Source organism: Muntiacus reevesi, chromosome 4 (genome assembly GCF_963930625.1).
Source record: "Muntiacus reevesi chromosome 4, mMunRee1.1, whole genome shotgun sequence".
NCBI classification, from domain to species: domain Eukaryota; kingdom Metazoa; phylum Chordata; class Mammalia; order Artiodactyla; family Cervidae; genus Muntiacus; species Muntiacus reevesi.
Window position 1 is genome coordinate 106,553,081 of NC_089252.1, and position 22,916 is coordinate 106,575,996.

Sequence of the window (22,916 nt, forward strand, 5' to 3'; positions counted from 1 at the left end):
GCCTTCTGCTGGGGGTCCAGCCAGCCTCCTCGCCCTGGGGACCACGGGGTGGGTAAGCTCATCTCTGCAGCCTGTTCAGTCCTGCCCGCCCCCCCACCAAATGCCAGGGCCCTGCCAGCTGGTGGCTGGTTCCAGAGGTGGCCGCAAAGGCTGCAGGCTTCTCCTTGAACACTTCTCGGGGCTGGGGGACAGCGTGCCCGGTTGGGGGTGGGCCTACATTGGTGATGGGCAAGCCAAAGATGCGTTCGCGGTTGTTGTAGAGCATCGCCAGCTGCTGGCAGTCCTTCAGCTGCTTCTTGACCCGCCGCACCTCGTTGGCGATCTCATGCGCACGCAGAATGTCCACGTGGGTGGAGAAGCCAGCTACCACCAGCTGTGGGCCAAGGAGCGAGGGATCAGGGGCTTCTGCGGCTCCACCTATGCCCATGCATCCCTGCACACATCCAGGGAACCCGAGGTTCCCAGGGCATCAACATCTCCCAGTTCTGAGAGGACTTTCTCCTGGAGGGGGTGGTTCTTGGTCCCTCACAGGCAGCTGACTACCCCTGGTAACATGGCAAGGTCAGATGAGACCCGGTGCCCTGAATCCCATGCCCACTCGGGCACCAGGACAGAACACAAGAGCTGGGGCTCTCTGAGACCTTGAATTTCCCAGGAACTTGCTGCCTAGGCAGCTCTCTGGCCTTCACTTCATTCTTTTAGCCACTTTCTCATTTGTCCAGCAATCACTGCCACAGCACCTCCTGACTGCGAGGGGCAAGGCGCAGCCCTGGAGGGGCGGGGGGCTGGGGGGTGGGTTTAGGGTGTGGGGGTGTGTATGTCCGTGTCCTCAGCCCAGCCTCACCTGCAGCCCTTCCAGCTTCTCCTGGAAGTTGTTCTGATCCATAAGTTGGATTTTGCGAAACTTCTCCTCATCTTCCAAGTGTTGCTGCCGCACCAGCTCTATCTGCCCCAGAATCTTAGCAGGCCAGTTGCTGGCAGCCCATCTGGATGGAGCAGGGGTGGGGAATGGTGGGGATGTCACACTGAAATCATGGGGCGGCAGGCCAGATTGAAGGGGAAACGGGGATCTGGGTGGCAGCTGGAGCAGCCAGGGCTGGGCAACAGGGAAGCAGAAGTGAGCCTGGAGGCAGCTGCTGCCATCCTGTGGAGAGGGGCTGCCTGGCAGGGGAAGTGGTCCCCACCCTGGGGTCACGGGCAACTTGAAGGAGGATGCACACCCAATGTGCCCAGTGCCGTGACAGGACACAGAGGGAGTGGTGGCTGATGTGAGAGAAGCCATCCTGAGTTTCCCTCTTAAACCCCAGGCCTGCAGGGGCCTCAGCTCAGATGAGGCAAAGTGCTAGTCTCTAGTCTTTATTTCCTTGGTGATCAGCCAGGAATACCAGACCTGTTTCCTTCATATCAATGCCCTCTACCAGGCTGACCTGAGGGTCCTGTGGGGGCTTCAGGGATTCTGCATGCAGGTGGCCTCAGGCTGCAGGTCCTCTGGGAGGCTGCCCTGGGCACCAGGATGTCCCACAGAGCAGGTGACTTAGGGCTCCCGGGCAGGTTTCCCAGGAAACAGTGCCAGTTAACTGCTCCCAGGCCCCAGCACCCCTAGTCTACATGACAGGCTGGGCAAGGGGGCTCTGGGCCTGACTAAGACTGTCCCAACCAGAGGCCATTTCCCACAAGGCTCTTGAGCTGAGGTGGGGGGCCAGTGCTCCTCCCAGGGGCCACCCAGCAGGCTGGGATTTGCCTTTTCTCTGTGCTCCCAGGGACCCTCAAGGACCTCAATGACAAACAAGGGGATCGTAAGCCCAGAGATCACATGTGTATCAGCAATGACGGGATAGAGGATGGAGATAGGCTGGGGGCAGCAGGGTCCCTAGACCAAGGGGGCCAGACTTCCTTCTGCCCCACTGGCCAGATGGCCCTGGTCCATGTGGAGCCACAGCCTCTAGCATCTCAGCAGGGCACCTCTGGTGTGACCGCATGGCCTGCAGCCACCGTGGTGCAGTACCTCTTCCCCCTACCTCCTGCTATCCACCACCCACGTGGTGTGGGAACCAACCTCCCACTCACTTGTCATTGAAGTCATCGGTGCTGAGGTTGTAAAGGAATTCATCCATGACCTGGTAGTCACTCATGATCTTCACAATCCGCTCCTGCATGTACAGACAGCCATGAGAACTACGTGCGCGTGGGAGGTGAGAGGATAACTGGGACCAGGCTCCCCAGAGTGGTTGGGTGCTATGGAGAGGCTGCCCTCTTTTGGAGAAGTGAGGCCCAGGATGGTGGAGGAGATGCCAGCTGCAAGGCTAGCTTTTAGTTTGGGGGTCCTGGGGCCGTGGCCACCACACCTCCACCCTCCGGCCCACGACCCATGCCCTCCGCCCTGCTGACCTCCCAAACAGCAGAGCTCTGAATCTTCATCGTGCACCCAACCTCCCAACCCTCGGAGCCCAGTTGTCCTCTGTGTGTCTACCTCACTCCCAGCTTCCTGGCTCCTGCTCCTCCAGCTCCCAGTGGGCCCACCTCACCTCCAGCCCCACCAGCTTCTCGGGGATGCCCTTCATCCACTCGCGAAGCTCAGCCAGCTCCTCGATGCTGTTGGGCTTCTCGTAGATCTTGCGGCTGATGCCGCGGAATTCTTCACAGATCTGGCAGGAGGGGGAGGGCTCTGGGGAGGCCGTGGGCCTCTCCCTTGCCTTCCCAGGGCCCTGCTCCTCCTTCTTGGTCCCCCACCCCACCACATCCTTCAGTGCAATCTGAGAAGGGGTGCTCCCTGTCAGCTCACTGGGGAGCCGAGGGTCACCCAGCACGTCCCCTCCTCCCCAGCCTCCTGCACCAGCACCACACCCTCAGCTCTGTGAACTGATCCATCTCAGGGGGTTCCTTGTGAGGGGTCCCCAGGTCTGTACAAGTCCAGGGAAACAGAGCAGCCCCCACCTCCTGGGACCTCTCATGGGGACCCCTGGCAGGGTTGAGGCAAGGAGACTTCCAGACCCTTCCATCAACACCCCTGAGCCTCACTCTGCACGCACGGGTACATGTGCTGCTGCAGTCGCTGGGGCCGGGCAGGCGGGCACTTACGTCATCCACCTCCTTGTGCAAGTTCTTGGCCAGGATATCCAGCATGGAAGTGGCCAGGGCCTTGCGCTTCTTAGACAGGCTCTGCTTGACGTTGTCCACGCTGATGTAGAAGGGCCCGATGATGATGCTGCTGGGCAGCGAGCTGTCCAGGACCTCTTTCTCGTGCAGGTGGGTGAGCACCACCTCCCGCACCTCCTCAGCTGATGGGCACTGGGTCTGGAAGGCCCTGGGGACAGCAGGCACCCAAGAAGGGCAGAGGGTGGTGAGAGGACGTGAGGGGGTCACCCAGATAGGCAGACACGCTCCAACGCGCACACGCACTTGAGGAAGGTGTTGACATCGTTGTTGTTCAGCTCCAGGTACTTTCTGAACTCCCTGGCGTAGGCCTGCAGGGGGATCATGGCCTTGCGCACTGCGTTGGCGATGACGGCCCGCAGCTCTTCCACCAGCGGCTCGTGAAGCCCCACCGACTCCAGCAGGGGGTCACCACTGATGAAAATGTCCTCCATCACCAGCTGCGGGCGAGGGGGAAGGGGCACAGAGCCACATGAACCACGGGGCAGGTGGGCAGAGGGGTAGGAGTGTGGTTCAGACTGAGTGGGCAGCAGTCTGGGGGTGGTGGTGAGGGGAGAGGGTTTCCTGTTGGGTCCCCTAGATGGGGCTATGGACTAACACAAGGTGGGAAGCCCTGGGATGCCCACTGAGGGGCAGCATCTTCCTCTGCCTTCCCTGGCTCAGCCCCAGGACAATGAGACAACCACGTCGCTGGTGGCTCTAAGCAGCAAGCGAAAGAAAAGGGGACTGGGTTACAGAGGCTCTGGCGTGGTGGGCTGTGCTGTGATGAGGAATGAGGGCTTTTGAGAAGGGGTCCCGAGAGTGGAAGTGCATTTGTGTCTATATCCTTAGGGGAAGAGAGAGGTCAGGAGCTGGGTGGGATCTGGGTCAGATATGGCTGTGGCAGGAGTGAGCGAGCCTCACTCCAGTTGCAGGTCTGACTCTTTGCAGCTAGGTGAGCTTGGGCTTCTCCAAGCCTCCCCTACAGAATGGGGATGTTAATGGTTCCCCATTGGCTGGTGGTGGGGACTAAATGAGCAATTCAAGAATTACAGGGCTGAGCATGTTGCCAGCTAGGTGGGAGGCCCATAGTGGAGGTGAGCTGCCTGGACGCTATGGCAGCACCCAGGCATGAGTACCCACTGTACCTTCTCCAGCTGGGGCACTGTGTGGGTGGCCAGGATGCCCTTGTCAAAGAGGTTGAGCAGAGAAGTCTCAAACTGCTCCAGCGGCGTGCTGTAGTGCACCCCCGAGGTGTCCAGCATCAGGTCCACGATGAACAGGGGGTTCTTGCGGGGCCTGTAGGGACAATGGCCAGGGGGAGGAGGGTGATGACTGTGGGCAGGGGCCAGAAGAGGCACGCACACAGGAGGCGCAGCCCCTGCCTGTGCTGCCGGTCTGATGGCTCCGGAGCTTCTCTATGAGCGAGACTTGCCTCTGCCCTCTTCCCAGAAACTGCCAAGTTACCAGAGAGAAAGACCCAGACCAGCCAGACAGGTTCCTCTGTTCCAGCCACTTGCCCAGAGGCCCATGGGCACCAGGGAGAGGGAGGACCTCCACATGGTCCTGAGGTCATCAGGGCAGGTTAGCCAGACCCTGGGCACTTGTGGCACCCACGCTTTCCCTGGGAGCCCATCCCCCTTAGCTCCAGACACCCCATCACAGGCAACGACCCTCAAGCCTGGATCCCCACTGAGCCACTCCATGCTCTGGATTGCTACCGCCCTGACCTTGAATGAGCATCTCAGACATTCTGTGTTCCCTGCCTCCCACCAGCCCCCACAAGGCTCAGTGAACCCTACGAGTCAGCCCTGCCTCTTCCCCATACACGTCTGCCCTCCCCCAGCACTGTGGCCCACGCCCTGCCCCAATCTGCCCTACCAGCCCATCGCCCTGTGTCTAGACAAGGGCCAGGGCCATGGTCTGACTGCTCTTCTGCCTCGCTCATCCTCACAAACCCAAAGCATGGTTGTGGGGTGTAGTTCAGATTGTTATTCCCCTCTGATGGCTGCTGGCCACATTTAGAATAAATCCAGCCCCTGACCTTGGCCCCAGGAGGCTCTGCATGGTCTGGCCTGGTCCCTGCAACCTCTCTTGTGTTGTCCTGACCAGCTCTCCCTGCCTTTCCCACTCCAGCTGTAGCCGCCAGCCTTTCCTTCCGTGACGGCTCCAAGTTCTCTCTCCCTTCCGTGACTCTGCCTAATGCCCCTTCCCCAGCATCCCCTGACCGGGCTGCCTCTCATCCTCAGTTCCTGGCTCAGATGCCACGCCCTCCCTGACCGCCTGCCAATGCCCCCTCTCCCAGGTGTGTCACAGTCCCCGCCAAGACCAAGGACTCTATCTGTTTATTTCTTCGCTTGCTGTCTGTGCCCAGGTGAGAGCAGGGGCTGCGCCCTTCTTGTTCCCCTAGAACCTTGCCTAATTCATGGCAAGTGCTCAGAAAACATTTCTCAGGCTTTCTTGTTAAGAATCCGCCTCCCAAAGCAGGGGACACCAGTTTGATCCTGGGTCCAGGAAGATCCCACTCGAAGTGGGGCAATTAAACCCATGCAACCACCACTACTGAAGCCCGTGTGCTCTAGAGCCTGTGCTCCACAAGGGAAACCACCGCAGTGAGAAGCCCAGGCTCTGCAACTAGACAGTAGACCCTGCTCCCCTCAACTAGAGAATGTCTGCGTGCAGCAGTGAAGACCCAGCACAGCCAAAGATAAAAGTAAATAAATAAACATTTCTCAACGGAGGAACTCAGTGGCTAACTAAGAGATGGAGGTCATCAGAAGACACACCAGCCAGAGGTGCTGGGACATCCCCCAGCAACCAGGGGAGCAACCCCTATCCCTGGCATCCAGGACCAGGCAGAGCTGGGCACCCTGCCCCTGGCAGCCCCAGTCCCCCCAACCTCGCACTGCCCCAGCCACCGGCGCCTGAGAAAGAACAGTTCCGGTGGTGACAGGTGGCTCCGCCCAGCCAACCCCTACCTGTAGGGGCTGTTTATTAAGTCTTCGCCCCAGACCATGTCGTCCGCGCAGTCGAGCACGCTGCAGCAGGCGTCGCTGATGAACTGCGAGAAGCTGCTGAGTGAGTCCTGCACCAGGAAGCGCAGCGTGTCTTGCAGCATGTACTTGAGCAGCTCCATCAGCTTGCGCAGCTTCGACATGAGGTACACCTCCCAGTTGGTCTCGTAGAGGTTGTACCAGCCTTTGCTCATGTCGCGGAGGCTGCTGCGCATGGCCACCTTCAGCGTGCTGATCCAACTGTCCTTGAGGAACATCTGCACCTGCGGGGCCACGGCTGGCATCATGGGGCCACCTGATGGAGGGACCCACTGCCCACAGCCACCACGATCGGAGGGGGGGTGCCTCCGGACTCAAACGACCGTCCCCAGACCCCAGCTTACTGCCAAGCCCTGCCAACCAACACCCCCTGCCCACCTCCCCACTGCGGACTGGGGCTTGTGAGGGAGGGGAGAGGGGAAGGAGGGAGGGGCGGCAGAAGCCGGGCTTTCCCACCACGGAGAATGAGACAGACAGAGACAGTGAGGCAGAGTGGAGCCGAGAGAAGAAGACGCTTTCCTCCTAGTCCTGCTGGTGCCTGTCTCCCTTGACACTGTACACCCCTCGCCCCTCATACTCTCATGCTCTGGTGGATACCGGGGTGCATGGGGTTCCAGCTCCCCTTTCCAAGACCAGGAGTCTGCTTCAGACGCCTCCAGTGTTGGACAGAACACGACTAGAAAAGGTGCCCAGCCTGCTTGTCCGTTTCTGAGATGAACCACCCCCTTGGTGGCCGCCCCATTCTCTTGCAAGGTCTAGGAAGAGGGAAGGCCTGGTTTCAAGGAAAACAGGACCTCTCAGCTGATGGACCCCCTCCCCCAGGGCTTCCCAGGCCCCCTGTCTGTGTCCAACGGCTCTGAGGCCCTGGCCCGCTGCCGCCCTCCGTCCCCTGGAGGCCCACGCACCTGGGAGAAGGTCTGCGACTGGATCTGCTCGAACTCCTCCAGGCGGCTGTACTTGGAGAGGCTCGAGTGGAAGAGGGACATGGTGGTCACCTTGTTGCACTCGGCCCGCACCTTGCTGAGGGCCGTGATGACCTCCGACCGTGTGAGCAGGGACACGAAGGTGAAGTCTGCCTTCTGTTCCAGGAAAGGGTACTTGGGTACACTCACCAGTCCTGCCAGGGTGGGGGTAGGGGGACAAGGGCCAGTGTCAGACCAGCCTTGGATGGACCAGGGATCAGGGCCACTCTCCCAGGTAATGATGGGGAGACAATTCCTGCCTCCTCCCCAGAAGAGATGCCCATGTCCCTGGAAACTCTTCTTCCCCATCATCTTACCTGGATGACCCCAAGGTCCCGCAGTGAAGTGCCCATTCTGAGATGGGTAAACCAATTCCCTCCAGGTGACTCTGGGTGACAGGCCCCTTCAAGGTGGGTAAGAACCGTGGGCTCCCTCCCCACCCTGGCTTGCTCACTCTGCACACAACCCCCGAGCCCATCCATTTACCCAGTCATTTCTGCACCAGAATTTTCAGAAGCACTTTATTCCACCACCACCTACTCCCTGACCCTAAACCCCAGCTCTCCAAGCAGGTGGGGAAAGAAGGAGATCCGTTCTGGGGACAGGAAGGTCCCAGAGGGAGGGGCAGGAAGGCTCTGGCCGAGCGTGGCCATGGGACCACCTTTGCCCAACCACGCTCACCTTGCTTGGGCACCCTCTCCTCCTCCTTCTCAGGCAGAGTCACGTAGGAGAACGTCTCCGGCTTGGAGGAGACGATTTTGTCAAAGTTGATCTTGTTCATGCTGCGCTCGTAGTCCAGGTTTACTTCCCTAGAGAGGTTGCTGAGGTGCTCCAGAACCCTGCCCATAGGGAGCGGAGGGGGCAGAGTCAGCGAGCTCCACACACCCTGCCACCCACACACTGCAGACCGACTGCGCTCTGGGCTCTGCCCTGCCACGGACCTGGGGATATGAGTTTAGGGTGTCCCCTCTGCATTCTTGGGTGCACCTTTGTAATTTAGAGCCAAAGATATTCTAAATGATATAAAACTTAAGAAATGGAATTATGGACAACCAAGGTAACGATGGTGACATCCATTCAACTCTCCCTGGATACTTTTTTATAAAAAAGAAAAGGAAAAGCAAAGCAAGAAGAACAAATAACATTTACCAAAACCTACACCTTTAGCATAACTAGAATAAAGAGAACATCCAAATCCACATGACCTTCAAGTAGAAAAATAAACATCAACACACAGTGCACTGTCACTCACACTCCAGCTGCAAGTCTTCATGCAGAACAAGCGAAGTCAGAAGAAAACTGCAGGGAGGGAAGTGTGGTAGCCCCAAGATGGATCTAAAATCCCTCCAGAAAGAGAAAATGTTTCTTAACTGCAAAAATACCGAACAGAGTACATCAGGGCGCTTACTAAAAGGGACTCCGAGGCGCACGTTCAAGGTAGGAGCCTCTGAAAGGCATGACTTACAAAGGGGGAAGGTAACAGGAAAGGGGTCTTTTAGAGACTGGGAGTGTGAGGCAGCTAGAACAACAAGTGAAAATTAAGAGTCCTGCAAGAGAGAACAAAATCCTGGAGGACACACGACTCTCCCCGCCTCCCTACCAGAAACATAGACACACACACATACACACACCCCCCATGGCCATGTATTTTTAAAAAAAATTAATAAGCCAGTTTGCTATACTAACACAAGAGGGCGCACTGGAACTAAAAATCATGTACATCTTTCCAAATCCATGAAATGAGTAGGTGAAAGACTGTATATAAACCTACTGTAAGAAAAAGAAAACACCTTACTTGATGAAAATTCTCACATACCTTTCAACAAAGATAAAGCAGAGGAAAACTAATACAACACTTCAAACTAAAGTGTATCTTTTCAAACACACATTTGGACATATGAAAAAATAAAACATGGGTATAGGCAAATAATAGGAAGAAAACAAATGATATTTAGTTGGACTCAGTGAAAAATAGAACTAAATTATCTAATGAAGGAAAGCTAAATTATTATAAGGTGTCCAAGGAAGAATACAGTCAAATTTAAAAGGTAATAAAACACATATAAGAAAGTTAGGAATATAACCAAGAGAATAAAGATGAGAAGAAGAAAGAACAGAAAAGGATCAGAAAGTTGTTGAATTAAAAACAGGCAAAAATAAATAAATAAATAAAAACAGGCAGAGTGCCCCTGACCCTGCAGCAGGCCATCACCAACCCATGTCTCCGCTGGAGACTCCTGGACACTCACAGTACACTCTAACTCTTACGACCAAAATCAATTGAAGCCTGGCAGGAAAGACAAGGGTGGCATTTAGGAGGTCTCTATCATAGTCCAAGAGAGGATGATAGTTAAGTCTGGACTATGGAGAAAGTAACAGAGATGAAAAAAGGCTGGAACAGATGAGGAAACTGAAGGTCACAGAAGTGGAGCAATTTGCCTGCACCCGTGGAACTAACAAGGGGCCACCCCAGCCTTTAAACTGTCATCACACTTGGAAACACCAGTGTTACACACATGGTCATATTCAATTCTCTGTCAATAAGACCCTGATAAAAACTCTGGGACCCGGGGATTCAGAGATCAAGCCCCGAACCTTTGGAGTGGGAGCACTGATTCCAAGACCCTAGACTACCAGAGATCTAACCCTAGGGAGTATCAAACAGTGAGAACTCACACAAAGGAAACCACTTGAATGCAAGACCCGGCATCATCCAACCACCAGTAGCACCCGGTGCAGGACACCTCATCTAAACAACAAACAAAACAAAAGTACAGACCCAATCATCAGCAGACAGGATTACCACTCCACTCAGCCTTGCCCATCAGAGGAAGAACAAACAAACAAACAAAAACTCAGCACAAATCTCACCCTATATGAAGCTTACGCAAACCACTGGACCAAACTTAGGAGGGAAAAAAACAAAAGGAAGAAAGAATTCAACCTTGAAGCTTGGGGAAAGGAGACCTCAAACACAGTAAGTTTAAAAAAATAATGAAACGGCAGAGAAATATTACATAAATGAAGGAACAAACTAGAAACACAGAAGTCCAAATAAATGAAGAGAAAATAGGCAAACTACCTGAAAAAGAATCCAGAATAATAATAGTAAAGATGATCAAAACCCTTGAAAACAAAATGGAGAAAATGCAAGAATCAATTAACAAAGACCTAAAAGAATTAAAGAATAAACATACAGAGACAAACAACACAATTACTGAAATTAAAAATACTCTAGAAGGAATCAACAGCAGAATATCTGAAGCAGAAGAACAAATCAGTGAGCTGGAAAATAAAATGGTGGAAATAACTTCTGAAGAGCAGAATGAAAAGAACTGAGGATAGTCTCAGAGACCTCTGGGACCATATCAAAAGCACAAACACTCGAATTATAGGGGTCCCAGGAGAAGAAGAGAAAAAGAAAGGGTATGAGAAAAACTTTGAAGAGATTATAGTTGAAAATTTCCCCAACATGGAAAAGGAAATAGTTCATCAAATCCAAGAGGCACAGAGTCCCATACAGGAGAAACCCAAGGAGACACATGCCAAGACATATATGTTAATCAAACTAACAAAGACTAAACACAAAGAAAGTATATTAAAAGCAGCAAGGGAGAAGCAACAAGTAACATACAAGGGAAACCCCATACGCTTAACAGCTGATCTTTCAGCAGAAACTCTGCAGGCCAGAAAGGAATGGCAGGATATATTTAAAGTACTGAAAGGGAAAAATCCAGAACTAAGATTACTGTAACCGGCAAGGAACTCATTCAAAATTGATGGAGAAATAAAAGCTTTTCAGACAAGCAAATGTTAAGAGAATTCAGTACCACCAAACCAGCTTTACAACAAATATTAAAGGAACTTATATACTCAAGAACTACAAGAGAAGAAAAAAGATCTACAAAATCAACGCCAAACAATTAAGAAAATGGCAATAGGAACATATATGTCAATAATTACTTTAAATGTAAATGGATTAAATGCTCCAACCAAAAGACACAGACTGGCTGAATGGATATAAAAACAAGACCCATATATATGCTGTCTGCAAGAAACCCACTTCAGACCTAAAGACACATATAGACTGAAAGTGAGAGGATAGAAAAATATATTCCATGCACATGGCAAGCAAAAGAAAGCTGGAGTATCAATCCTCATATCAGACAAAGTAGACCTTAAAAAAAAGAATATTACAAGCAATAGGGAAGGACATTACATAATGATCAACGGATCAATCCAAGAGGAAGATATAACAATTGTAAATATCTATGCACCCAACATAGGAGCACCTTGATACATAAGACAAACGTTAACAGACATAAAAGGAGAAACTGACAGTAACACAATAATAGTAGAAGACTTTAACACCCCACTCACACCAAAGGACAGATCATCAAAACAGAAAATTAATAAGGTAACACAAGTCTTAAATGATATATTAGATGAGATGGATCTCATTGATATCTTCAGGACATTCCATTCAAATGCAGAAGAAGAATACACCTTCTTCTCAAGTGCACATGGAACATTCTCCAGGATAGACATCTTGGGTCACAAATCAAATCTCAGTAAACTTAAGACTGAAATCGTATCACACATCTCTGATCACAACGCTATGAGACTAGATATCAATTACGAGAGAAAAAAAAACTGTAAGAAACACAAACACATGGAAATTAAACAACACATTTCTAAATAACCAACAGGTTACTGAAGAAATCAAAAGAGAAATTTAAAAAATTTCCAGAAACAAATGACAATGAAAACACGACAACTCAAAACCTATAGGATGCTGCAAAAGCAGTTCTAAGAGGGAAGTTTATAGCAATACAATCCTACATCAAGAAACAAGAAAAACATCGAATAGACAACCTAATTTTACACCTAAAACAACTGGAAAAAGAAGAACAAAAAACCTCCAAAATTAACAGAAGGAAAGAAATCATAAAGATCTGAGCAGAAATAAATGGAAGAAACAATAGAAAAGATTAATAAAACTAAAAGCTGGTTCTTTGAGAAGATAAACAAAACTGACAAACCTTTAGCTAGGCTCATCAAGAAAAAAAGGGAGAAGAATCAAATCAACAAAATTAGAAATGAAAAAGGAGAGGTTACTACAAGTGAAAATGCAGAAATACAAAGGATTAGAAGAGACTATTATGAACAACTATATGGCAATAAAATGGATAACCTGGAAGAAATGGATAGATTCTTATAAAAGTTCAATCTTGCAAGACTGAACCACGAAAAAAATAGAAATTATGAACAACCCAATTACAAGCATTGAAATTGAAGCTGTGATTAAAAATCTCCCAAAAAACAAAACCCAGGACCAGATGGCTTCACAGGAGAATTCTATCAAACATGTAGAGAAGAGCTAATGCCTATCCTTCTAAAACTCTTTCAAAAAATTGCAGAGGAAGGAACACTTCCAAGCTCATTCTATGATGAGGCCACCATCACCCTGATACCACAACCAGACAAAGACAACACACAAAAAGAAAACTACAGGCCAATATCACTGATGAACATAGATGCAAAAATCCTCAACAAAATTTTAGCAAACAATTCAGCAACACATCAAGAAGCTCATATACCATGATCAAGTTGGGTTTATTCCAGGTATGCAAGGATTCTTCAATATATGCAAGTCAATCAATGTGATACACCATATTAACAAATAGAAACATAAAAACCATATGATAATCTCAATAGATGCAGAAAAAGCCTTTGGCAAAATTCAGCACCCATTTATGATTAAAACTCTTAAAAAAATGGGCATACAAGGAACCTACCTCAACATAGTAAAGGCCATATAGGATAAGTCTATAGCAAACATTATTCTCAATGGTGAAAAACTGAAAGCATTCCCCCTAAGATCAGGAACAAGACAAGGGTGTTTACTTCTACCACTATTATTCAACATAGTTCTGGAAGTTCTAGCTACAGCAATCAGAGAAGAAAAAGAAACAAAAGGAATCCAGATCAGAAAAGAAGAAGTAAAGTTCTCACTGTAGATGACATGATACTGTACATAGAAAACCCTAAAGATAGTATCAGAAAATTACTAGAGCTAATCAGTGAATTTAACAAAGCTGCAGGATATAAAATCAGTAATACATAGAAATCCCTTGCATTTCTATATACTAACAATGAAAAACCAGAAAGAGAAATTAAGGAATCAATCCCATTCACCACTGCAACAAAAACAAATAAATATCTAGGAATAAACTTACCTAAGGAGACAAAAGAACTGCACACAGAAAATTACAAGACACTGATGAAAGAAATCAAAGACAACATAAACAGATGGAGAGATATTCCATGTTCCTGGGTAGGAAGAATAAATATTGTGAAAATGACTCTACTACCAAATGCAATCTATAGATTCAATGTGATCCCTATGAAATTACCAATGACATTTTTCACAGAAATAAAACAAAATATTTCACAGTTCATATAGAAACACAAAAGACCCCGAACAGCCAAAGCAATCTTGAGAAAGAAGAATGGAGCTGAAGGAATCTATCTTCCTGACTTCAGATTACACTACAAAGCTACAATCATCAAGACAGGATGGTACTGGCACAAAAACAGAAATATAGACCAATGGAACAAGATAGAAAGCCCAGAAATAAACTTGTGCACCTATGGGTACCTTAATTTTGACAAAGGAGGCAAGAATATACAATGGGGCTAAGACAGACTCTTCAGTAAATGATGCTGGGAAAACTGGACAGTTACATGTAAAAGAATGAAATTAGAACTCTTCCTAACACCATACACAAAGATAAACTCAAAATGGATTAAAGACCTACATGTAAGATCAGAAACTAAAACTATTAGAGAAAAACATAGGTAGAACACTTGATGACATAAATCAAAGCAGGACCCACCTCCTAGAGTAATGGAAATAAAAACAAAGGTAAACAAGTGAGACCTGATTAAACTTAAAAAGCTTTTGCACAGCAAAGGAAACTATAAGCAAGATGAAAAGACAACCCTCAGAATGGGAGAAAATAAACGCAAATGAAACAACAAGCAGCTCATACAACTCAATGCCAGAAAAACAAACAACCCAATCAAAAAGTGGGAAAAAGACCTAAACAGATATTTCTCCAAAGAAGACATACAGATGGCTAACAAACACATGAAAAAATGCTCAACATTGCTCATCATTAGAGAAATGCAAATCAAAACCACAATGTGATATCACCTCACACCAGTCAGAATGGCCATCATCAAAAAGTCTACAAACAATAAATGCTGGAGAGGGTGTGGAGAAAGGGGAACGCTCTTGAACAGTTGGTGGAAATGTAAATTGATACAGCCACTATGGAAGACGCTATGGAGATTCCTTAAAAATCGATGAATAAAATTACCATATGACCCAGAAATCCCATTCCTAGGCATATACCATGAGGAAACCAAAATTGAAAGAGACACATGTACCCCATTGTTCATTGCAGCACTATTTACAATAGTTAGAACATGGAAGCAACCCAGTTGCTTCATCTGTCCAGCTACATTTGAGTCAGTTCTGATGAGGTGGATGAACCTAGAACCTATTATACACAGTGAAGTGAGTCAGAAAAAGAAAGATAAATATCATATTCTAATGCACACATACGGAATCTGGGAAAGTCGTACTGAAGAATTTATTTACAGGGCAGCAATGAAGAAACAGACATAGAGAATAGACTTATGGACATGGGAGAAGGGAGGAGAGGGTAAGACGTATGGAAAGAGTAACTTGAAACTTACATTACCATATGTAAAATAGATAGCCAATGGGAATTTGCTGTATGTCTTGGGGAACTCAAACAAGGGCTCTGTATCACCCTAGAGGGGTGGGATGGGGAGGGAGATGGGAGGGAGGTTCAAGAGGGAGGGAATATATGTGTACCTATGGCTGATTCATGTTGAGGTTTGACAGAAAACAAAATTCTGTAAAACAATTATCTTTCAATAAAAAACATTTAAAAGAAATTAAAAAAAAACAGGTAAATAAGAATACCTTATTTGAATATCAAATACCTTATTTCAAATTCTTATTTGAATCATAAGAATATGATAGAGATAAAGATAGGATGGAGTCTCTGATGAAAAGAAAAGAGTGGAACAGAACTAATATTTAAAACAACAATTCAAGAAAAATTTCCAGAAATAAAAGAATATCTGAATTTAAACATTTAAGAGGCCGATTGTGTACCTGGGAAAAAACATCTGGAATGATCAACTCTAAGATGTACCCTAGTAAAATGACTAAAGATGAAAAAAAATCTCCAAGGCCTCCAAGGGAAACAAAGATCAAACAACTTACAAGTGAAGGGGATTTTGACATCAGATGTCTCAAAAGCAACATATAAAGCAAGACAAGAGAATAGCATTTTTTAAAGCAAGCAACAAAAGTATATGAACCAAGAATTTTATATCCAGTCAAGCTGTCATTCAAGTTATAAACATGCAAGAACTCTAAGAACACGATACCTTTGAGCCCTTTATAAGGAACCTTCTAGGAGCTTCAACCAGTCAAGAGACTGATAGGGTTCAGTACACACCACCCAAAAATATGGTACCTTGTACAGGATGTTCTAAGCTGAAGGATCACAAAAACAGCAGGTGCAGGGAGGATTCTCTGACCTTCCCCTGAAGCAGGTCATAAGACCCTCAAGTGAGAGATAGCTCCCCTTACCTGGAGGAAAGAGACATCCTTAGCCCCGGGATGGAGGAGGCCTAGAGGAACCTGAATGTGCAGAGCTTGTTAAGGCCCCCCCGGGCGACTCAGTTCATATCCTTTTGTCCTATCACAATTCCTGCAACTTTCCGTCCTTCATCAAGCCTAGTATAAAAACACTCAGGTTTAACCTCTTTGTCTTTATTTCCATATGAATGCTCCCATGTCACATAAAACTTAAAACATGCTTCCCTCTTGTTTATCTGTTTTCTGTCACTGACACCCAGCCAAGAACCTAGAAGGCTATAGGAAGGGAGAGGGTATCTCCTCTCCTGCAAGACGATAGGGGAAACTTCAGGAAAAGGATTCATATACTTAAAATAGTAGACTGAAGATTAACACAGGGAGATGACAGTGGAAGAATATTATCTTAGCATACTAACTAGAAAAAGGCAACTTAAAATGTGAGGGAAAAGGGATGAGACAAGTAAAATAAGATCAAGTACTGTTGTATAGGAAACAGGAGGTGACAAGACACATTAAAAACCAACAAACTGGAGAGCAGAAGGTTAAACAAGGAAGCAGGAAATTATGAGCACTGCAAAAGGATAAGCACCAAAAAACCCAGTAAAATAAAGATACAAACTGTCCTAAATACCAAAAGAAAAATTTTAAGTAAAAGAACAACCACAAAAAAAAACCACATATGAGGAGAAAGAAACAGTATTGTATTATAACACTCATAATAATTTTAATGTGAAACAACATGACAGAAATGAGATCAAACGTATCAGCCATATCAATAGAAGTGAATGGGCTTAACTCACTTTTCACAAGAAAAAAGATTTTTAGTTTGACTCACAAAGTAAGACCCAACTATATGGTGATAACAAGAGACCTACCTGAAACAAACTAATTCAGGAGGACTGAAAATAGAGGGAGGGGTAAAGATTTTATATATATATATATATAAATATATATATAAATATATAACTACATGTATATATATAAAATGGAAACAACAGCAAAAAAAAAAAAAACCACCAAGTTACAATTCTGATATCAAGCAAAGTAAAATTCAGGTCAAAAAGCATTAGACTTGATCAAGGATACTTTTTAATGCTAAAAATATCAATTTATAATGATAATATAACACACTTCTCTCACCGGACAAGAGTAAGTGAAGATGCAGAAGATGTAAATAATATAAAGAATAAGGTAGATTTTTATGGAGTACATGTATATATAAAACTTTTGTACCTTAATAATAGGAATACACGTCTTCTCAAGTGCAAATGGAACATTCGCAAACACTGATTACATACTGTCATACAGAAAATACCAGCAAGTTCTATATAGTAGAAACATTATAAATAACACTCTCTGATCTCAATACAACAAACTAAAAATTACTAACATTTTAGCAAGTACTTTCCACATGGAAACTTAAAACCTCATATTAAACTCTATAATGAAATAGAAAATAAAAATCAAATTTTTGTAATAAAAAAATGAAGTACTACATATCAGAATCTGTGGACTGTTGCATTTTTAAAGTTATCAGAAGGAAATTCATAGCCTTAAACCCATTTATCAACAAGAATGTAAATAAGTGAATTAAACACCCAGGACAAATACACACATGCACACAAACTATGAATATAGCAAAACATAAGCCAAAAGGAAGGAAATAATAAAAACAAAAGTAGAATGATAAAGATGTAATAAACAATCAAATTAATAATCCTAAATCCTATGTTTTTAAATTAACAATCCAAACAAATCACAAGTAACTTAATAAAGTAAAAAAGAGAACATAATTCTACAAAATAAGAGGTGACTAAGGAAGACAATGTTAAAATGAAAAAGATTTTAAATCATATTGCAAATTTCTATGCAAATATATATTAAAATCTAGACAAAATGATAATTTTCCAGAAAAAAAAAAATATAACAAAATTGACTCCATTGGAAAAACAAAGCTTAAATAGACCAATTTCTGTAGAAAAATTAAGTTATAGAAAAACTAAAAAAGTACCACGTCCAAATGGTTTATGAAAGGATGACCACATAGCCCCAATGCAATATAAATTGTTCCAGAGTACTGAAGGACAATGTCAAAATTCTTTATATGAAGTAAGTATAACTTTGCTTCAAACCTGTTAAAGACAGTACAAAAAAAATTACAGACCAACATCACATATCAATGACAAAATTCTAAATAGCCTATTAACCAACAAAACTCAATACCACATTAAGAAATGATACACCATGGCTAAGTGAGATTTATTAAAGGATTGCAAAGTTGTTTCAGTATTCAGTTTAGTTTAGTTGCTCAGTCGTGTCCAACTCAATATTAAGAAATCAATTAATATAATTCACCATAGGAATAGATCTAAGGAGACAAACATGATTATCTTCATTGGTATTTTAAAATGTATGACATTTTTGATACATTTAAATGTATTTAGAAATGTATGACAAAAATTTAAGAAAACAGAAATCAACAGGTACATTATTAAATAAACAAAACCCCAAAGCTAGCATTTTTCTTAATGGAGAAACATTAGAGGTATTTCCACTAATATTAGGAACAAGGTAGTGATGCCTACTGTCTTCACTTACTATCCAATATTGTACTGGAGGAATTAGAGACTGCAATTAGACAAGAGAAGGTAATTAGAAGACTGCACGCGTGCTAAGTCACCTCAGTTGTGTCCAACTCTTTGCGACCCTATGGACTGTAACATGCCAGGCTCCTCTGTCCATGGGATTCTCCAGGCAAGAATACTGGAGTGGGTTGCCATGCCCTCCTCCAGGGGACGTGCCCAACACAGGGATCAAACTCGCGTCTCCTGAGGCTTCTGCATTGCAGGTGGATTCTTTACCACTGAGCCACTGGGGAAGCCCAATCAGAAGAATAAGAATTGGAAAATAATAAGTAAAACTATCTCTATTTCTAGATAGTGTGCCCTTAGAAAGCCCTAAAGAACCAACGATAAACTCAAACAGTAAATGATTTCAGGAAGGTAACAGAATGTAAATTAGTACAAAGAAATCAATCAATAGACATTAACAGTAGAGAAAGCCCATTCATAACAACAACAAAGAAGATAAAATATTGCGTTAACCAAAAAATTCATTAGGGTTTTTCCATAACACTGTATGGAAAATGCAAACCAACTTTTCTGGCCAATCCAATATTTAATAAGTCATATGCAAAACCTACGTGAGTAAAACTTCAAAGCACTCTTGAAAGACACAAAGGTAGACTTGAATAAATGGACAAATATGCCTTGTTCTTGGATAGGTCAATTTAAGATCCCAAAGACATCAGCTATACCTAAGGTAATTTAAAAATATAATGCAATCCCAATAAAAATACCAAGCATTTCCAAAACAGACCTAGAACAGTTGATACTAAAGCTCACATGGAGAAATAAGCATGGCAATTCCCTATCAAAAACTCAACAACTTTTTTTGCAAAAACATAAAAATCCATCCTAAATTTCATGTGGAACTCAAGGAATGGCCAAATAACCAAAACAAACTTGAAAAAGAACAAAGTAGGAAGACACATTTTTCAATTTCAGAAATAATTACAAACCTACAGTAATCAAAATATGTGGTACTGGCATAAAGACAGTCTGATAGACCAGTGGAATAGAAAAGACAGTCTGGAAACAAACCCTCACATATAATAAGCAAATGATTTTTAACAAGGGTGCCAACATCATCCAATGGGGAAGATAGCCTTTTTAATACCTCATGCTAGGAAAACTGGATATTCACATGCAAAAGAATGAAGCTGGACCCTTACCTAAGACCATATACAAAATTTAACTCAAAATGGATAAAAAAAATCTGAACATAAGAGCGAACACTGTAAAATTCTTAAAAGGACGCATGGAAGAAAGGTTCAAGACATTGGATTTGGTGATGATTTTCTATACATGATGCCAAAAGCATAACAATAAGGAAAAATGGACAAATTGGACTTCACCAAAATGAAAACCTCTGTGTCCTGGTTACACAAAAGACACTATCAACAGAATAAAAAGGCAACCCATGGAATGGAAGAAAATATCTTCGAATCACATATCTGATAAGGGATTAATATCCAGAGTACATAAAGAACCAAAAATATAAGCAAAGAATTTGAATACACTTTTCTCCAAATAAGACTACACAAACAACCAATAGGCACGTGAAAAGATGCTCAACATCACTAAGCATTAGGAAAATGCAAATCAAAATCACCCTCTAGGATGGCTACTATAAAGAAAAAAAACCCAGAAAACAACAAGTGTCAGTGAGGATATGGAGAAATCTGAATCCCTTGTGCCCTGCTGTGGGAATGTAAAATGGTGCAATTGCTATGGAAAACAGGATGGTGGTTTCTCAAAAAAATTAAAAAATAGGGCTTTGCCAACACCACCGATGTCACCTGGAGCCAACCTGTACCACCCCACCATGGCCAACCCCACAGCGTTCTTTAACATTCACTGTCAATGTGAGCCCTTGGGCCATGCCTCCTTTGAGCTATATGCAAAGTTCCAAAGACAGCAGAAAACTTTAGTATTCTGAGCACTGAGGAGAAAGGATCTGGTTATCAAGGTCCCTACTGTCACAGCATTATTCCAGGATTTATGTACCTGGGTGGGGACTTCATATCCTGAGAGGCACTGGCAGCACGTCAACTACAAGAAGAAATTTGATAACAAGTATCACCCTGAAGCAGTGGGTCCTAGCATCTTGTGCATGGCAAATTCTGGACCCACATAAACAGTTCCATTTTTCATGTACACTACCAAGGTTGGGTGGTTGGGTTGCAAGCTCGTGGTCTTTTGCAAGGTGAAGGAGGGCATCGATACTGTGAAAACCATAGAGTGCTTTGGGTTTGGCAAGCACCAGGTTTGGCAAGACTGCCGAGAAGCTTGCCATTGCTGAGTGTGGATAACTCTAATAAGTTTGACTTGTATTTTATCTTAACCACGGACCATTCCTTTTCCCACCTACTCATAATAGCCTATAATCTTTGTGCTCTCACTGCAGTTTTTCAGTTTTATGTTTTCCTTATCCCTTCCAAGTGTAGCTGAATTACAGAGTTGAATTTATGATAATGAGATAAAAACTAAACAGCAACAAATAGAATTACCATATGATCTAGTAATTCCGCTTTTGGAAAAGAAGTGGAACTCCACTACTTCTCCAAAGAACAGAGAGCAGGGACATGAAGATATCTTTGTATACCCATTTCACAGAAGAATTATTCCTAAGAGCCAAAAAACAGGAGCAGCCAAGTGTCCATCAACAGATGAATAGACAAACAAAACGTGGTATATATGTACAATGGAATATTATTCAGCCTTAAAAAAGAAGGGAATTCTGGTGTGTGCTACAACATGGATGATATTAGAAGACATTATGTTAAATGAAAGAAGGAGTCACAAAAGGACAAGCAATGCATGATTCTACTCATATGAAGCACTTAGGTAGTCAAGTTCATAGAGACAGAAAGTAGAATGGTGATTGCCAGGGGCTGGGTGAGAGGAGAATGGGGTCTTACAGTTTAATGGGTGCAGAGTTTCACTGTGGGACCATGAACGTTCTGTGGATGGATGGTAGTGATGACAGGATAATAATGTGCATGTACTTAATACCACTGAGATGTACACTTAGAAATGGTTAAAACGGTGAATTTTATATTATGTATATTTTCCCACCATTTTAAAAAAATAAATAATTAAAACAAACAAACAAACATGCAAGAATTGCCAGAAAAACACTGAAAGGGAAAAGCTATTAATACAAAGAGGGAATGGCCTGACAAGACATTAAAACATACTGCAAAATATCTATAATTAAAACTGTAGTACAAGTGTGTAAATAGACACAGAACAATGGAATAGAACAGAAATTTCAGAAATAGACCAAAGTACATATGGAAATTAGTGTATGATAAAGGTGGCCTCTCAAATCACCAGGTCAAAGACAGAGGTTTCAACAAATGCTGATGGGTATTAAAAAATGTTTAATGAACACTAGTCATTTGGAAAAGGATAAAATTGGATCCATACCACACACCATTCATAAGGATGAATCAAGGATAGAAAAGGCAAAAGCATGAAACCATACAAGTTCTAGAAGAAAACCTCAATATAGGGAAAGACTTTGTAAGTATGATTCAAAATCCAGATGTAATAGAAGAAATGGTTAACAAAATTATTTACATATTTTTAAGTTATACTGCAAAAATTATCATGTGTTATGCTATGCTTACTCGCTCAGTTGTGTCTGACTCTGTGACCCCAAGGACTGCAGCCTACCAGGCTTGTCTGTCCATGGGGAGTCTCCAGGCAAGAACACTGGAGGGGGTTGCCATGCCTTCCTCCCGGGGGTCTTCTCAACCCAGGGATCGAATCCAGGTCTCCTGCATTGCAGGCAGATTCTTTTCCATCTGAGCCACCAGGAAGCCCCAAAATTACCATAAGCATAGTTAATATACAGCTGACAAACCAGGAGAAAATATTTACAACATGTATCACAGAGCTAAAGAACCAATATCCCTAATATATAAAGAACCCTTAATATTAGAGGGAAAATACCCCAAAACCTAAAAGAAAAAAAAATGTGCAAAAAATGTGGACAAGTCACAAAAAGATATAAAAATTGCCCTTAATCATATGAAAAGATTCAAAAGACATTCAACCTTACTTGTAATACTTATAGACTTACCTTCCAGACTGGCAAAAAAATGTAATAGTATAATAAACAGCTCACTCTTAACAAGGGTGTGGGGAACCAGGTACTCTCACACATTGCTGGTGAGCATACAAAATCTTTATGGAGGAAAAGTTGGTGATCAGTAAGTACTTATCTTTTTACCTAGCAACTCCACTATGCAGGAGACCCAGGTTCAATCCCTGGGTCAGGAAGATCCCCTGGAGAAGGGAATGGCAACCCACTCCGGCATTCTTGGCGTGTGGGGGAATATTAAAGTCATACCTCCGTCAGTATCAATATATAAGTGCACAAGATTATTCATTTGTAGCACTGTTTGTCATTGCAAAATGCTGGAAAGTACCT

At 44.4% G+C, this 22,916-nt stretch overlaps 1 protein-coding gene across 1 annotated transcript in view; it reads right to left on the reverse strand.

Annotated features, from left to right (window-relative positions):
• Positions 1 to 22,916, reverse strand: part of DNAH1 (dynein axonemal heavy chain 1) — a 74,730-nt gene that overhangs the window by 41,459 nt on the left and 10,355 nt on the right. Inside the window, exons 8-17 of the mRNA XM_065935348.1 lie at positions 7,829 to 7,986; positions 7,091 to 7,302; positions 6,111 to 6,409; positions 4,281 to 4,431; positions 3,400 to 3,593; positions 3,079 to 3,304; positions 2,526 to 2,645; positions 2,068 to 2,150; positions 845 to 986; positions 218 to 373 (exon numbers count right to left, since the gene is read on the reverse strand). Of these exons, the coding sequence (XP_065791420.1) occupies positions 218 to 373; positions 845 to 986; positions 2,068 to 2,150; positions 2,526 to 2,645; positions 3,079 to 3,304; positions 3,400 to 3,593; positions 4,281 to 4,431; positions 6,111 to 6,409; positions 7,091 to 7,302; positions 7,829 to 7,986 (1,741 nt within the window). The remainder of the gene's footprint in view (positions 1 to 217; positions 374 to 844; positions 987 to 2,067; positions 2,151 to 2,525; positions 2,646 to 3,078; positions 3,305 to 3,399; positions 3,594 to 4,280; positions 4,432 to 6,110; positions 6,410 to 7,090; positions 7,303 to 7,828; positions 7,987 to 22,916) is intronic.